Source organism: Schistocerca cancellata, chromosome 7 (assembly GCF_023864275.1).
Source record: "Schistocerca cancellata isolate TAMUIC-IGC-003103 chromosome 7, iqSchCanc2.1, whole genome shotgun sequence".
NCBI lineage: Eukaryota > Metazoa > Arthropoda > Insecta > Orthoptera > Acrididae > Schistocerca > Schistocerca cancellata.
This window is the reverse complement of record NC_064632.1, coordinates 91,023,484-91,041,984: the sequence shown is the minus strand read 5'-3', so window position 1 is coordinate 91,041,984 and position 18,501 is coordinate 91,023,484. Positions and strand designations below refer to the sequence as shown.

The 18,501-nt window shown below is 42.0% G+C and overlaps 1 protein-coding gene across 1 annotated transcript in view; it reads left to right on the top strand.

Moving 5' to 3' along the window:
• LOC126092653 (neural-cadherin-like) overlaps positions 1-18,501 on the top strand; it is a 314,704-nt gene that overhangs the window by 218,537 nt on the left and 77,666 nt on the right. The window contains exon 19 of the mRNA XM_049908375.1: positions 17,209-17,322. Within this exon, the coding sequence (XP_049764332.1) occupies positions 17,209-17,322 (114 nt within the window). The remainder of the gene's footprint in view (positions 1-17,208; positions 17,323-18,501) is intronic.

Here is an 18,501-nt window from a genome sequence, read left to right as displayed (position 1 = left end):
AAGGTTCACACAGTAGTATAAATTGTGTACAAAGTGTATCAAGGGCTTCACAGGGCACCAACTAGCTGATGGAGTGTACTTCATAGTGTAGTGAAAGTCCAAACAAGGAATATGTGCTGAGGCCAAAAATGTTGTCAACAGATGGATCCACCACAACAAAAAAATGACAACAATCAACATGCCTGCTTATAAGCAACCGTCAGCTGCATGTGACTTAAGAGTGGCATCTGATGATGGCTGAATGCCCACAACTCTGACTGGACTCTGCTGAGTGAGTTAGCACTCGCATTACAGTACGTAGACTGGTTAAAGGCTGAACTGAAGCCCTGCTAACAAAATGAAAAGTCAGTGGAATGTTTTGCACTGCTGCATGGAACAAAATTTTACATGGTGCTACCAGCTGATCACTACCTGAAATGTTATTAATTAAAATCAGCTTGAACTGATGTATGGTGCCCACTGTGCTACGGCATACATCTGCAGTGTGAACTCTATGGAAACACTTTAACACTTTTGTGGTCATTGTCATCTGGAATGCAAGAAAAAACAGTCTGGGCAACTATTAAACAAAGCGTTTTGCCGCAAAAGACATGCAGTACACCAGCACAGGTTTGTGGAGAATGAGGCCGGTTGATTGATTGGCAATGACTGGAACATTTTTACAATTTTAGAGTCTATTACAGAACATCACTGCACTGTGTCACTATGGCCCTGGGCCACATGTGAAATATCACACTTTGCTGAAAAACTTCGTTGCATAGCTTCTGATATTTGAAATGCACACACAGTTTGCAGCATATCAGCCAGATAGAGGTCAGGCTGTCTCAAGTAATGTGTGTGGACCTCCTTATCCAGGACTAGGTGAATCGCTACGTCACATATTAAATTTTCTGTGTATGATCTACCACACTTGCTTGTGAATTTACATCTTCTATCCAACACCAGAAAATTTTCAATCCAAAATGATTTGTGGTGTTGTGAGGCACAGATAAATTAGACAATGGGGATATTTTTTGAGCCAAGTAATATAACTGTGGATTGCTAGATGGCAAAAAGGCCCATTGATCTTCAGCCATTTTGTGTCATTTGCCTGAAAGTGCAGCGTGAGCCATTTTTGGTATATTTCCCAGTCTCTTTGACCTTCATTGAATGCCTGAAACTCCAAGATGGCTGGGAGCATGTGTGACTGTTTCAGCACAGGTCTAGTTAAGTGTTTGACCGATTCCTGGTGCCAGTCTATCTTTTTCTATAGTTTTTACCCTCTACAAGTCTGTCTAATACCATGGAAGTTATTCCATGATGTCTTAACAGATGTCCTACTATCCTCTTCCTTCTTCTTGTCAGTGTTTTCCATATATTCCTCTTCTCACCAGTTCTTCAGAGAACCTCTTCATTCCTTATATTATCAGTCCACCTAATTTTCAACAGTCTTCTGTAGCTTCATATCTCAGTTGCTTCTATCCTCTTCATTTCTTGTTTTCCCACAGCCCATGTTTCACCACCCTACAATGGTGTCTTCCAAACATAAATTCTCAGAAATTCGTTCCTCAAATTAAGGCCTGTGTTAACTACTAGTGTACTTCTCTAGGTCAGGACAGTCCTTTTTGCCAGTGTCAGTCTCCTTTTTATGTCATCCTTGCTCTGGTCATCATGGGTTATTCTGCTGCCTGGTTAACAGAATTTCTTTGCTTCATGTAGTTTGTGATCACCAATTCTCATGTTAAATTTCATGCTGTTCTCATTTCTGCTATTTCTCATTACTTTCATCTTTCTCCGATTTTCTCTCAATCCACATTCTGTACTCATAGACTGTTCATTCCATTCAGCAAATCTTGTAATTCTTGTTTACTTTCACTGAAGATAGCAATGTCATCAATGAATGTTATCATTGAAGTCCTTTTGCCTGAAATTTTAATTCCATCGTTCAACCTTTCTTTTATTTCCGTCATTGCTTCTATGATGCATAGATTGAATAGTATGGGTGAAAGACTACATCTCTGTCTAACACCCTTCTTAATCCAAACACTTCATTCTTGGTCTTCCACTCTTATGTTCCCTCTTGGTTCCTGCACATATTGTTTATCACAGAATTTCAAACATCTTGTATCATTTTACACTGTGGAACACTTTTTTCCAGGTTGACAAATCCTATTAATGTGTGCCTGCCTGGTGCCTTTACTTTCCTAGAGCCAAACTGATATGCATCTAATGGATCCTCAATTTCCTTTTCCATTCTTCTGTGTATTATTCTTGTCAACAACTTGCATTCATGAGCTTTTAAACTGATTGTGTGATAATTCTTGCACTTGTCGGCTCTCTCAGTCTTCAGAACTGTATGGATGTTGTTTTTTTCCAAAAGTCTGATGGTATGTCCCAGTCTCATACATTCTACAGACCACTGTTAATAGTCATTTTGTTGCCACTTCCTCCAATGATTTTAGAAACTCCAATGGAATGTTATCTATCCCTTCTGCTTCATTTTATTTTAAGTCTTCTAAAGCTCTTTTAAATTCTGATTCTAATACTGGATCCCCTATCTCTTCCATATCAATTCTGGTTTCTTCTTCTATCATATCATCAGACAAGTCTTCCCACTCACAGAGGCATTCAGTGTACTCTTTTCACCTCTTCACTTTCTTCTTTGCATTTAATAGTGGAGTTCCCATTGCATTCTTAATTCTACCATCCTTGCTTTTAAATTCACTGAAGGTTATTTTGAGTTTTCTGTATGCTAATTCAGTCCTTTTGACAACCACTTCTATTTCAATTTCTTCAGTTTTCCTCCAGCAATTTCATCTTAGCTTCCCTGCACGTCCTGTTTATTTCATTCCTAAGTGACTTGTATTTCTGTATTCCTGAATTTCTCTGAACATTTTTGTACTGCCTTCTTTTGTCTATCAGCTGAAGTATTTCTTCTGTTACCCATGGTTTCCTTGCAGTTCCTTTCCTTGTATTATACGAGGTGTGTTTTTTAAGTAAGTACCGTTTTGAAATTAAAAAAAGACATTCTAAGATATCTCAATAATTTTATTTTTTCATGAAAGCCTGTACCTTAATCTGCTTTTCTACATAATTTCTGTCAATATTGAGGCACTTGTCATAAGGTTGTGCCAGTTTTGGATACCCTCCTCATAGAAGTCTGCCGCCTGACTTCTTAACCACTGCATCACCACTGTTTTGAGTTCATCATTGTCTTGAAGACGCTGACCGCCCAGGTGTTTTTTCGGGTGCAGGAACAGATGGTAGTCACTGGGCAGAAGATCGTGGCTGTACAGAGGATGATCTAGAGTTTCCCATCGAAAAGATGTGATGAGATCTTTGGTTTGATTCACCACATGCGGACGGGCATTGTCTTGCAGCAAAACGATACCCTTGCTCAACTTCCATGGACTGTTGCTTTGATTCTGGTGTGACATAGGCCACCCATGTTTCATTGCCCATAACAATTTGGCTTAAGAAATTATCACTGTCATTGTGGTACCACTCAAGGAAAGTCAATGCACTGTCTAAACGTTTGGTTTTGTGCACATCTGTCAACATTTGCGGTACCCAACATGCACACAATTTTCAGTAATTAAAGTGCTTGGTCACAATGCCATACAAAACACTACAAGAAACATTAGGAAAGTCATCCTGCAAGGAGGAGATCATAAAGCATCTGTTTTCTCTCACCTTATTGTCCACTTCCTGCAACAAACTTTCATTAACGACTGAAGGATACCCACTCCATTGTTCATCATGTACATTTGAGCGGCCATCTTTAAATGCTCTCACCCACTTTCTTACCATTCCATCACTCATAATGTTTTCTCCGTAAACTGCACAGATCTCAAGATGAATATCGATCGCTTTTAGGCCTTTAGCACTAAGAAATCTTATAACAGCCCGTACTTCACAGTTGGCGGGACTCACAATTATCAGAGGCATCTTAAACACTCAGTACACCACATAAACAAGGAAGAATCAGACTGTAATGGCGTCAGTGCATAGATTGAGGTACAGGCTTTCATGTAAAAATAAAATTATTGAGATATCTTAGCACATCTTTTTGTAATTTCAAAACAGTACTTACTTAAAAAATACACCTCATATTTTTCTTTACAACTACTGTGCTTATCCTTTTTAGATATGTCCATTCCTCTTCAACTGAACTGCCTATTGAGGTACTCCTTATCACAGTCTATAGTGTCAAAGAACTTTAAGAATCTCTCTTCATTCCTTAATACTTCCATGTCCTACTTTCTAATGTTTTTGACGACAAGAATGTGTGAAGTTGTATTACAACTTTCTCACTTCTTTTACATGCATAGACTTACTAGGTATGCACAGCCGCTCTCTCTCTCTCTCTCTCTCTCTCTCTCTCTCTCTCTACTCGTGAAATAAATAGGTACTCAAAGAATACTTTTAGTTCACTGTCAGTGTATTTCAACTTCCATAAAGAACAAAATTAACATTTCTCACATAAACATTAGACTTCTTGTAAGTCACCTGTGTTGTCTCACATTAGACACAAATTAAGTTACATTTTCCACATAAATGATTCTACCACGGAAATCGTGAGCAAGTCTTGCCTCTAGCATGTCTATGTTAAAAGTTACTAAAAATCTTTTTTCAACTCAACAGTTTTTTTTGTCACTACAATAGTCAAAGTTATAAAACAGCACTGAATAACACAGAAGTTCCTTGAGGCTGCCGTGTTCTTTCATTACAACTTCCTTGGCGCAACCGATAAGTACTTGTCGGTGCCATTCAACCACCGTGTCTACAGTCCTCACTACACACTTCGGACCTGCAAACACAGACAGGTGACGTGCAGTAGATAGGCTCTTTCACACTTATATTTAAAATATCATGTGTTTGGGACGGTAGAAGGCCGAGTGGTTCTAGAATTTACAAGGAAATTCTTGAAACACTACAACTTCTTCATGCATTGTTTCTTCCTGTCTAGTATCTTAAACTTCAGGCTACTCTTCATCACTATTAAATTGCAAGCTGGGTCTATATTTGCTCCTGGGTATGCCTTTCAATCCAATATCTGATTTAGGAATCTTTGCCTGACCATGATGTAATTCAACTGAAATTTTCCCATATCTCCCGGCCTTCTCCAAGTATACTTCCTCCTCTTGTGATTCGTGAACAGAATATTCACTATTTCTATCAGAACTTACTGCAGGACTCCATTAGTCTTTCTCATCTCTCATTTCTTGTACCAAGCCCATATTCCCCTGTAAACTTTTCTTCAACTCCTTTCCAATCCCCCGTGATTATTAGATTGTCATCTCCCTTTACACACTTAATTACGCATTCAATATCCTCATGTACTTTCTCTATCTCTTCACGTCCAGCCTGTAATATCACCATGTCACCTGGGCTATTGTTGTAGGTGTTGGTTTGCTATCGATTCTGATGAGTACAGCCCTATAACTGACAGAGAACAACACTATCACTGAATTGTTCAGAGTACCTCATAATGAATCCTACTCCTGTTACACCAATTTCTACTACTATTGATGTTACACTGTACTCATCTGATTAGAAATCCTTGCCTTCTTTTAATTTAACTTCACTCACCCCACCATATCTAGACTGAGACTTAACGTTTCACTTTTCAGGTTTCCTAGCTTCCCTATCATGTTCAAATTTCTGACATTCCATGCCCTGATTCGCAGGATGTTATCCTTTAGCTAGTTCTTTGACCTTTTCCTCATGGTCATCTCTCCCTTGGCAGTCCCTGCCTGGAGATCTGAATGGGGGCTAGTCCAAAATCTTTTGCCAATGGAGAGGTCATCATGACACTTTTTCAATTACAGGCCACCTGTGGATACACATTATATGTCTTTAATGCAGAGATTTCCATCGCCTTCTGCATCCTCATGTCATTAACCTTTGCTGATTCTTCTGCCTTTAAAGTCAGTTTCCCACCCCAAAGGCTAGAGAGTTCCCTGAACCTCTGTCTGATCCTCTGCACTCTTTGGCTAGGTTGTTGGCATAATAAGAATGACTTCTTATGCTGAAAGTCTTCAGCCACTATTGATTTTAATTCAAAATTTAAGTGTTGGATGGGTCAAATTCAGGACGAAGGACATTTCAAAGACACTATCCTAGGCCATGGAGCCAAACACTGCAGCTTTGTTATGCACACACATGCTGTTGTTGTTGTTGTTGTTATTGTTGTGGTCTTCACTCCAGAGACTGGTTTGATGCAGCTCCACATGCTGCTCTACCCCTTTATCTCCGAATAGCTACCACAACCTACATCCTTCTGAATCTGCTTAGTGTATTCATCTCTTGGGCCCCCTCTATGATTTTTACTTTCCACACTTCCCTCCAATACTAAATTGGTGATCTCTTGATGCCTCAGAACGTGTCCTACCAGCCAATCCCTTCTTCTAGTCAAGTTGTGCCTCAAATTCCTCTTATCCCCAATTCTGTTCAGTTCCTCCTCATTAGTTGCGTGATCTACCCATGTAATCTTTGACATTCTTCTGTAGCACCACATTTTGAAAGCTTCTATTGTGTTCTTCTCTACACTGTCCATGTTTCACTTCCATACATGGCTATACTCCATACAAATACTTTCAGAAAAGACATGCTGACACATAAATCTAAACTCAATGTTAAAAAAATTTCTCTTCTTCAGAAATGCTTCCCTTGCCATCACCAGTCTACATTTTATATCGTCTCTGCTATGGCCATCAGCAGTTATTTTGCTGCCCAAATAGCAAACCTCATCTACTACTTTAAGTGTCTCATTTCCTAATCTAATTCCCTCAGCATCACTTTACTGAATTTGACTACATTTCATTATTCTCCTTTTGCTTTTGTCGGTATTCATCTTAGTTCCTCCTTTCAAGACATTGTCCATTCCATTCAACTATTCTTCCAAGTCCTTTGCTGTCTCTGACAGAATTACAATGTCATCAGCAAATTTCAAGATTTTTATTTCATCTCTCTGGATTTCAATTCCTACTCCAAAATTTTCTTTTATATCCTTTATTGCTTGCTCAGTATAGACATTGAATAACATCAGGGATGGACTGCAACTGTACCTGACTTCCCTCTCAACCACTGCACCCCTTTCGTGCCCCTCTACTCTTACAACTACCATCTGGTTTCTGTATAAATTATAAATAGCATTTCACTTTCTATATTTGACCTCTGCCACCTTCAGAATTTGAAAGAGAGTATTCCATTCACCATTGTCAAAAGCTTTCTCTAAGTCTACAAATGCTAGAAATGTAGGTTTAACTTGCCTTAATCTACATTCTGAGGTAAGTCGTAAGGTCAGTTTGCCTCACGTGTTCCAACATTTCTATGGAATCCAAACTGATGTTCCCCGAGGTTGGCTTCTATCAGTTTTTCCAATTGTTTGTAAAGAATTTGTGTTAGTATTTTGCAGTCATGACTTATTAAACTGATAGTTCAGTAATTTTCACAACTATCAACACCTGCTTTCTTTGAGATTGTAGTTATTACATTCTTCTTGAAGTCTGAAGGTATTTTGCCTGTGTCATACATTTTGCTCACCAGATGGAAGAGTTTCATCACGACTGGCTTTCCCAAGGCTATCAGTAGTTCTAACAGAATGTTATCTACTCCTGGGGCCTTGTTTCAACTTAGGTTTCTCAGTGCTCTGTCAAACTCTTCATGCAATATCATATCTCCCATTTCATCTTCATCTACGTCCTCTTACATTTCCATAATATTGCCCTCAAGTACATCACCCTTGTATAAACCCTCTACATACTGCTTCCACCTTTCTCCTTTCTCTTCTTTGCTTAGGATTGGTTTTCCACCTGAGCTCTTGATATTCATACAAGTGGTTCTCTTTTCTCCTACATCCTTTCATCTGTCCTCTAGCCATCCCTGCTTAGCCATTTCGCACTTGCTGTCGATCTAATTTTTGAGACATTTGTATTCCTTTGTGCCTGTTTCATTTACTGCAGTTTTATATTTTCTCTTTTCATCAATTAAACTCAATATCTCTTCTGTTTCCCAAGGATTTCTACTAGCCTTCGTCTTTATACCTACTTGATCCTCTGCTGCCTTCACTATTTTATCTCTCAAAGCTACTCATTCTTCTTCTACTTTATTTCTTTCTCCTGTTCTTGTCGACCATTCCATAATGTTGTCTTTGAAACTCTCTACAACCTCTGGTTCTTGTAGTTTATCCAGGTCCCATCTCCTTAAATTCCCACCTTTTTGCAGTTTCTTCACTCTTAATCTACAGATCATAACCAATAAATTGTGTCAGAGTCCATATCTGCCCCTGGAAATATCTTACAATTTAAAACCTGGTTCCTAAATCTCTGTGTTACCATTATATAATCTGTCTGAAACCCTCCAGTGTCTCCAGGCCTCTTCCATGTATGCAACTTTCTTTCATGATTCTTAAACCAAGTGATAGCTATGATTAAATTATGCTATCTGCAGAATTCTACATGGTAGGTTCCTCTTTCATTCCTTAGCCTCAGTCCATATTCACTCACTACTTTTTCTTCCCTTCCTTTTCCTAATATCGAATTCCAGCCCCCCATGACTATTAAATTTTTGTCTCCCTTAATGATCTGAATAATTTCTTTTATCGCATCATACGTTCCTTCAATCTCTTCATCATCTGTGGAGCTAGTTGGCATATAAACTTGTACTACTTTGGTAGATGTGGGCTTCATGTCTACCTTGGCTACAATAATGCGTTCACTATGCTGTTCATAGTAGCTTTCCTGCATTCCTATTTTTTATTCACTATTAAAACTACTACTGCATTCCAGAATGAGATTTTCACCCTGCAGTGGAGTGTGCGCTGATATGAAACTTCCTGGCAGATTAAAACTGTGTGCCCGACTGAGAATCGAACTCAGGACCTTTGCCTTTCGCGAGCAAGTGCTCTACCATCTGAGCTACCAAAGCACGACTCACGCCCGGTACTCACAGCTTTACTTCTGCCAGTACCTCGTCTCGTACCTTCCAAACTTTACAGAAGCTCTCCTGCGAACCTTGCAGAACTAGCACTCCTGAAAGAAAGGATATTGCGGAGACATGGCTTAGCCATTGGTGGGCGAGGCTGTAGTGTCTGTTAGGAGCATGAGCCCACGATGATCGAAGGTGACGATCGACATGTCGTCCACACAACACAGTTTGAATACAGGACAGCAAGTCTCTGCATTTGGTGAAGTGGTGGCAAAACCTGCACTTGGGATGGATGGCGACATGCCTGGAAAACCTGCAAATGGCGATGACGAACCATGGGTTGGAGGATACAATGCCGTGGGATGAGACAAAGCATTTTCAGGCTCCATGGCGGGAAAGTCATCAGGAGGGTCCGACTGAGATGGCAGAGGGGTGTGGAGTCCATGAAAGCAGGTTTGAGCCTGTGCAGTTAAACATTTTGAGGATGATCTATAACCATAATGTCGAATGTTGTCTCGCCCCACCAGAGTACTTTAAAGAGGCTGAGGTACGGTGATTGCAGGGGTTGTCTAATAGAATCGTCCCTGAGCATAACGTGGGAGCAAGTGTTGAGTGTGGTTGGCACGTAAGTGTCCAGCAGGGAATAGCTGATAACTGGGTGAAGCCACGCATGTTTGAAGTGAGTGTGCATGCAGCTAATGAATTCTGGGGAGGGGGGAAAATCCTCGGGTGTATGAGGCAGTATAAGTTCCCCTGGTAGGACTGGGTTCTCCCCAAAAACAAATTCAGAGATAGTTCCCTGTAAGTCTGGTTTAAAGGTCGAACTGAGACCGAGTAACAGCCATGGAAGCGCCTCGGACCAGAGGCAGTCATGACACTTGAGGGCAGTTTTGAGGGTTCGGTGCCACCGTTCAACTAACTCGCTTTGCAGGTGGTACGCTGTTGTGTGAATTTTTTTAATGCCGCAGATATGACATAAAATGGTGAACAGGGCAGACTCGAACTGCCGACCTTGGTCGGTGGTGATGGTGGTCGGGCAACCGAACCTGGCAATCCATGAGGAGACGAAACCGTTTGCCACGGTTTCAGTGGTGATGTTGGGTAAAGGAACAGCATCCACCCAATGAGACATGCTGTCAATTGTGGAGAGAATATATCTGTGGCCCTCCGACGGTGGCTGTGGACCAATAAGGTCGATAAGTACATGACGAAATCTTCCTCGCGGAATGTCAAGCTTACCTAATGGAGGGGTGGTGTGGTGGCCGATTTTGTTGCATTGACAGGAGACAAAGCTGCGTGCCCAGGTCTGACAGTCCCATTTAATATTTTTCCAAATGAAACACTCAGATACAAGCCATGTGGTGGTGTGGATGCCAGGGTGAGCGAGGTTATGCAAGGCGCCGAAGGCTTGCCGGTGCCATATGGGCAGGAGTAACGGCCGCAGGGTGCCGGTAGAAGAATCACACCACACATCATCCAAAACGCTGGGGAACTTGGCTATGGTAAACACAATAGATGTTTGAGGATCTGCGAGGAGAGCTTGAGATTTCTCGTCAGAGGCTTGGATAAGTCGATGATGTGTGAGACAGTATAGATCCACGAGAAAAAATCAGCAGGGATGTTTTCTGTGCCTTTGATGTAGCGAACGTCTGTTGTGAATTGAGAGACTAAATCAAAGTGGCGGAACCACCTAGGGGGTGGGTCCTCGGCAGGGTTACAGAAAGCATCCACTAGTGGTTTGTGATCAGTAAGGATGAAGAAAGAGCAGCCCTTGATGTTGGGGTGAAAGTGTTTTGACAGCTTCATATACCTCCATAAGTTCCCTATCAAAAGCGGAATATTTCTTCTGAGCTGTAGACAGTTTTTTTAGAGAAGAAATGAAGGTGAGGAACCATGTCGCCTTTGCGTTGCTGTGGTACTGCCCCCACCGTGATGTCGCTGGCATCCGTAGTGATGAACAACTCGGCCGACGGGTCACGATGGGCAAGTGTCAAGGCGTGAGCTAAGGAAGTTTTTAGAGCCTTGAAGGCCTCCAGCATAGGTTCAGTCCAGTGAACTGGTTTAAGGCCTGAAGTCTGTTTGCCTGACAGCGAGTCTGTCAGCAGGGCCTGCTTGGCGACGGCAGAAGCCAGATGCCAACAGTAGTAATTTATTGTACCCAAGAAATGTTGGAATTCTTTGTAAGTAGCCGGAGGCAGCAGTGATGTGATGGCCTGCACGTAGGATTTGGGAGGCTGTATTCCATCTGTGCAGACGGTGAAAACCAAAAATGTGACATAAGACTGGCGCAATTGGAATTTGTCCTTGTTGACCTCGACACCATTGGAGATCAAGATCTGGAGGACCTTGGATAAATGATTTTCATGTTCCTCAGCTGAGTTCCTGAAAATTAGTATGTCGTCCAGATACGCAAAGCAAAACTCAAACTGTTGTAAGATTGAGTCGATGAAACGTTGGCATGTTTGTGCCACATTTTTCAGGCCGACCGGCATGACTTTGTATTGGAACAAACCAAGCGGCATGATAATAGCTGTCTTTGGAATGTCTTTCGGTGCTACAATAATCTGGTGAGAGGCACATTTACAGTCAATAACACTGAAGATTGTGATGTCCTTAGGTTAGCTAGGTTTAAGTAGTTCTAGGTTCTAGGGGACTGATGACCATAGATGTTAAGTCCCATAGTGCTCAGAGCCATTTGAACCATTTTTTTTTAAACATATGAGTGAAATCATTTATGTTCATCATGGGGTAATCATCCTTGTGCCTAATAGGAGAGTTGGCAGTGGTAACTATCTTGTGTGTCGTTCCATCAGTGACACAAGAAACTCAGAACTGCACACAAGACTGAGCAATGTCCTGACATGAAGTTTTTGGACGAGTGGGGCGTGACAAGGTATAATCGTTGGGAAAAGGCTGCACGAAAGTCACATATCTATTACGTGAGCGTGGCATGCGCTTGTTTGGAGAGGTCGGCTGCATGTGCTGTGCAGATTGGGTCGGGACGAACAGTGACTGTCTGTTGTCAACCTTGCCTTGGGTAACCAGCGCGGTTGAGAGAGTCATTGGCGTCACGCGGGGATCAGCGATGGCCGCCGAGTCACGTGGGGCAGCTGCCTGGACAGTGGGCATGGTCGTATCGCGCTCGCGACTGTCATTAGAAGCACTGTTTGAAATACACGTCACTGAATGTGGCGAGCGTGTCGGGGGTGCGGTGTCTACCGGACATCAATCGTCACATGCAATTAATGTTTTTGGACTAACCTGCCAAGTGTCTGAGCTGGTGTCTGCTGGAGAAACATGATCAGGTGGCAGCACTGTGGACTGCAGTTTTAGCAGCGATGTATGAACCGCGACGAGCTCATTGTAAGTGTGTGCTATTCGTTGTTTCAGTTCATTCCCAGAAGAGTTGAGCCACCAGTCATATTCTGACAGTAGGTTAGTGATGCAGCTCACAATGTAACTCACAAGGGCGGAGCATTCGCGTACTAACTCACGTGTCGCAAGAGCAACAGAACGTGGAACATAAGTGTGAGAGCACAGTATCTGAGCGTTAGTGGGATGACGTAGCACTGAGCCCTGAACCACATTTGGAGAGAGTTTGTAATGTGACAAAAAATCCATACCGAGAATTGGTTCATCGATGTCAGCAATGTAGAAAGTCCACAGAAAACACAGAGGAGGAGATAGGTGCTCCGCAACTTTGACAGAGCTTGAGGTTTGTAACGTTGGTGCGTTGACAGCTCGTAGAAGTGACCTCGTCAGTGAAAAGGCAGGAGGAGCCAATGATGTGGGTATGATAGACACATCAGCACCTGTGTCGACTAGGAAGATGAGCCGTGACGAAATGTTGGTCACGTATAAACGACCACTCAGCTGGGTGGACGAGTGGATGGAGTGCAATGTGTGAGGATGCCTGTGAGGTTCCCTACAGGACTCGGTGTGTTCTAGATCCTGCAGTCGGCGTTTGGGTGCTGGCACGGTAATTGACACTTCTTGGCATCATCGCTGAAAATCTTGTGGTACCAACAATACGGATGAGCTAGATGTGGTGGTGGTGGTGGTGACTGTGGCAGCAGAGGAGGCTTGTCCTCATTGATTTGTTCCAGGATGTATAGTGGCACATATGGTGCATGGGTGATTCTTGAGTCCTCGGACGGAGGAGAGAGTGAGTGGATACTGCCAGGCAGTGTGATGGCACGGAGGTGGAGCGAGCTCAGCCTCTGCCCACAGACAACCACTGGTGAGTGGTGTGCTGGTTGGTGTTGTTGTAGCAGCGCAAAGATGAGAGCCAATTGACTCGAAGGCATGCAGTAGCAGGTGAATCTGTAGGTTGGTAGGTAACTTGGCAGACCATACCACCCATAGAGTAACGTCTGGCATCGTATGTTCACTCACAAGTAATCTAAGGCGGCACCAGGGTTGTGATGGAGTTCGGTCCCCCAGGTGTTCCTCGTACAAGATCTTCGTGATTCATGATTAATTCTTGTGGTGAGCAGGTGAGTTGGTCCAATATTGTTTTCTTTGCGAACTCATTCTCCGGTGGGGGCTGTGGCAAGAGGAGTAGATCACAAATTAAGTCCGAGTGATCATGGAGGTGCATGACGAGACATAGGAATTTAGAGTTGTCATCGGACACATGCCTGCTGGTCTGTGGTAGGAGGGGCTGTACTGCAGCCCGGCGCCATAGGTGTAGGTGTGTTATTGGCAAGCACGTCCGAAGCAACTATGGGTTGCATTGTCCTTGATGTGTCGCGAAAACACAAGACAGCTGGCGCGGTCGATACCATGGGAACAAGCGGTTGCGCAACACATGTGGCAGCCCTGTAAACTGGACCGGAGGTTAGAGGTACAGATTTGAAACTGTCCACCTTGAAAATGACGTGGAAGGCCGGTGCAGCAGACACAAAGCTGTGCCTTCTCAGTGAAAGTGCTAACATAAACCATTGTTCTGCTTTCAAATCTTTTCTGTTATTGTTCTCTTGTTCTGATATTGTGCCATTACAGGCATTGTTCAAACACAAATGCCTATGTCTTCCATTATGTAAACATTTTTGCATCTGGTCTACATACCAGATACATTCCTTAAAGAAAGCCACTGAGGTGGCAAGGGAAGTTCAATTTAGGATAGCAACAATAAGACCCTTACATATGGTGCTTGCACTTAGAGAAGGACAATGAGTTGGTATTAAATTAGCTGTGATCTTATCAAAGGAGCCATCCTGGGATCTATCTAATGTGATTTATGGAAATTGAGAAACCATAAATGTCGATGGCTATACAAGAATTTTGGCCCCGCTCCTCCTAGATGTGAGTTTAGTGTGTTAGCCATTGTGTAATTTCATGTCATTTTTCAGCAGAGAAAACTGCTATTACCAAGGAATAAATTCACTCTCTCTGCACGTGAGAGACAGTTCTTGTAGTCTCTTAGATGCCTACTGTTAGACATTACTCAAAGTAGTACAATCTGCTGTGGTATCTAGATTGCAAGAAGAATGAAACCTCCCTGTCTGTTTTAACCAAAATCTGGCTGATAGTGGTGTCTCAGAATTGAGGGGAAAGAATATTGATCCTCCCTCTCCACTCTGACCCCCCTCAATTGATAATGTCCCTGATTATGTGATGTTGCCCTCATTAGCTATGTATATGGTCAACTGACTTTTGAACAACATCCAATGTGAAATCGGGAGATGCCACTTTTATCTTTCACATTATGTGTACAGAGGCTGTGAAATTTATAATCGTATATTCAGTCACACACTGATGGTTTTGATATGTCAGTCACTATTTTTATCTTGACTATATTGTTAGGCACCACATGTTTGACAGCATACCCTCATCATTTGGTGTATTTTACAAAAAATTTTTTTGTACAGCATATTTAAAGCTTTTCAAACAGTTTTATTTTATGGCATTTGTTCATTTTTGTAAGTCTCTCATTTGTCTGTGGGCACACATCACTGCAAGATGACCTGTGCCAGGACAGGACAGTCGAACCAATAGGCCTTAGATGACAAGGTGGATTGATGGCCTTACCCAGAGAGATTGACAAATCATGGAGGGTGAAATTCATGTCAGGTCAGCATTAGTGATGGCTCCATGTATGCCATCATCAAAGACCACTTGCATTACCACAAAATTAATGAACAGAGGGGCCACCTCAGCTGACGGACGGTCAAAAGATGGACAGAATGGCATCAAGTCTGAGACATCTGCTGTAGTAACACAAGGAAGGGCGTGGATTTCTGTCCCTTATCATCCGAGGAGACAAAACATGGTACCATTACTTCGAGCCTAAGGGCAAATGGCAAAACCAATTGTGTAAACATCCCACATCTCCCACAACAACAAAACATCCAAAACTGTTAGCACAGTCATAATGATCTCCTTCTTCAACTACAGAGGCCCTCTGCTTATTGAGTTTCATGAGCATGGAACCATAATCAATGCACAGCACTATGAAGATACATCACAGAAACTGTGAAAAGTCAAAATGCCCAGTAAAGCTGTTGTACACAATCATCCTGTTGCACAATCATGTTCAATCCTACACTGCCACTCGAGCAAAGGTTACACTGCAATGATTTGGTTGTGAAACAATGCAACACCCTCTGTTTTGCCAAAATCTTTCACCATATGATTTTCACATCTTTGGTGACCTGCAAAAAGATATTTGTGGATGTCAGTTTCAGTCAGATGGGGAAGTGCAAGAATGGGTGCATTACTTCTGGATGGAACCATTCCATGGTCCCGTTGTGGTGGGTGTTCTGATTTCAGTTGACTGCCCCTCATATACTTCCATTAATATAGTAGAGATAAATGGATTTGTAAATGTGTCTAGCAAATTCAGATTGAATGTGACAGTTTAGTTCAGAGACTCGTCTGTATTTGTTGTACTCATTTTGAGGCCTCTTGGCATATTTAGAATGAATTACATGAAAAACTGAATGGATGACCAGTACATAAAAACAAAATTTCAGCACTTCCAATATGAACATTTAAAATGAAAAAAAACTGTTCTTAGCTTTTGGAACTGTTAGTTCCTTACTCAGGGACGTAAGGTCAGCTTTGGGAAGGAGTGACCAATTAGTCAGACCTAAAGGTATAAGAGACCCAAATTTAATGAGGACAGTGTGAGAACAAGGGAATTGAAAAGGGGAGGCCAGGGATGGGTTTTCACTGAGCTTTAGGCTGGGGGATCACATGCATGCAAGATAGATTGGCCCCTTCCATACACTCAAATGGAACTGCCGCTGAGAGTTAGAATCCAAGCAGCACAATCACTAAAATGGCTGCTGAAGTCAGCAGTGTTTTAGTGGGCTGTATTTTCAGCAGATACAGGGTTGACATTTATATTTAACCACAGTTTGCCACTGTTTTCAGTTTGTTACTGCCCTTTCATGCAAGAAGGAACACAACTGATGAGTTACCGTGTTTAGTAGTTGCAGCATAAATAATAGCTCTCATGGCTGCTATTACTCACAGCTCTGCTCACAACCAGATAGCAAGTATATGAGTTTTGTGACAAGTCTACAATACAAGAGTGTGAGGGGATAGGTGTGAGAAGTTTTTCATCACAGTTGAAAGACGTGGGATAGTTTACAGGGTTGAGAGTAATAGTGGCATAGGAGAGTGACTTTTTGATGTGGAGTAGTTATAGCTACACCCAATCCACACCAAAAAGTCTCTCCCCTAAAGCCTTGTCGCCCGTGGGCATATCATCAGCAGCACAAAGCAGTAGCAAATGAAGTATACAGACCCCTTGTAAGATCCTTTACAGTCAGACAATACCCTGCTCACCTCTTCTCTCATTATTTACACCCCCATTTTGTTTTGTGATTATCAAATCATCCTCCTTTTGAAACTTGGAAGCTACCTGATTCCTTCACTCCTGACACCCAACAGCATCTCTTGTCCCTGCCCAGCCCTTACTAGATGTCTTACCCTCAGTTGGCAGAATTCCCCCTCAACCAGCTACCAGCTTCCGCTTGTAAAAAGTTTGTGTCATTGCAGCCATGGTGGTATGTATTTAAATTGTGCATATGTGTGGGTGTGCATGTCTGGGGGGGGGGGGAGAAGGAGGGGGGAGAGAGAGAGATTATCATGTCAAGTATGTGTACACAATACATCAGTCAGTTTCAGGTGAGAGACTGCCTTTCTGCATTTTTGTTTGTTGTTTCAATTATTGTCATACAGATGATAACAGTGTGATGAAGTAGGTATGACAAAAAAACTAAAATCAATCTTTTATATGCATACAAATTGTATCAGTGTTTTCCATTGTTATCCCCTGTTCTACAGATTAAGAACCATCATCTACAATTCTGCCACAAGATCATTGATGGTTCCAATACAGAGAGAGTAATCAGCCTGGATTCTGTTGCTGTGGATGATGGACAGTGGCATACAGTTAAGGTAAGTAATGTAGCAGGAGGGGCTATTAAACAGGAAGGCCAGGAAATAATTGTAAGAAAAATGTAAAGCCAGACAGATGGCAACAGAGGATATGTGTGTGTCTGAAAGCCAGGCAGCTGTTTTGTCCTTTCTATGTACCTGTCCACTCCTGTATTCAGTGAGCAGTATCTATCCTCACATGCATATTATAATGGATACAGCTGCAACATATTAAATTTCAGTCTGACAAGTATAAAAAGCATTTCATTTAGTTATATTTATTCAATGTTTTTAAAGCTTAATTTGCTCCTGGTAAACTGACTTTACAGTTAAAATTATGATATAATATATAGTCCTTAGATTGCCATTTTTGTCCATATTCTAAGCTGAAATTTTCCATTTTCAAATTCTTTAAACTGCCTATCAGATTAAGGGATCTAACATTCCTCACCAGTACCAGATATTCTTCCCCTCCTATGACAGCATCCCACTGAGTAGCCCCTGCCTGGAAATCCAGTTAGGGTACTATTTTACCTCCAGAACATGTCATCCAAGGTTGCTGGGAAAATAACAGCTTTCAGGTATTTGCAGTACTAATGCAGCATGGCAATGTTGGCTAATGTTACTTGACCACATCAGTCAGTCATCCAGACTAATATCCTGTAAATACTGAAAAGGCTGCTGCTCCTCTTCAGTAGCCATATGTTAGTGTGGCCTCTAACAGATACCTGTCTAATTTAGTTGCACCTACAGTATGGCTATCTGTATTGTTGAGGTATGCAAGTGTACCAAACAAAGCATGTTATATGGTTCTTCTGTACAGTATGAAATGTTATTAAACCAACAAAGAGACAGGTGGCCGAACTTCCAGTACACCTGTTGTTGTGCTCCTCAGTGCAAAGGCAGGTTTCATGCAGCTCTCTTTGCTAGCCTATCCTGTGCAAATCTCTTCATCTTTGCATAACTACTGCTGTATACATCCACTTGCTTTGTTAAGTCACACTCTGGCCTCCCCCTACAGTTTTTACCTTCCATACTTTTCTCTATTGCAAATTAACTATTCCTTTACGCTTTATGATGTTCCCTATCATTTATCCCTTATTTTAGGTAAGTTGTGCTATAAATCTATTTTCTCCTAAATTTGATTCAGTACCTCCTCATTAGCTGGCCAACCCAACCATCTAATTTTCAGCATTCTAC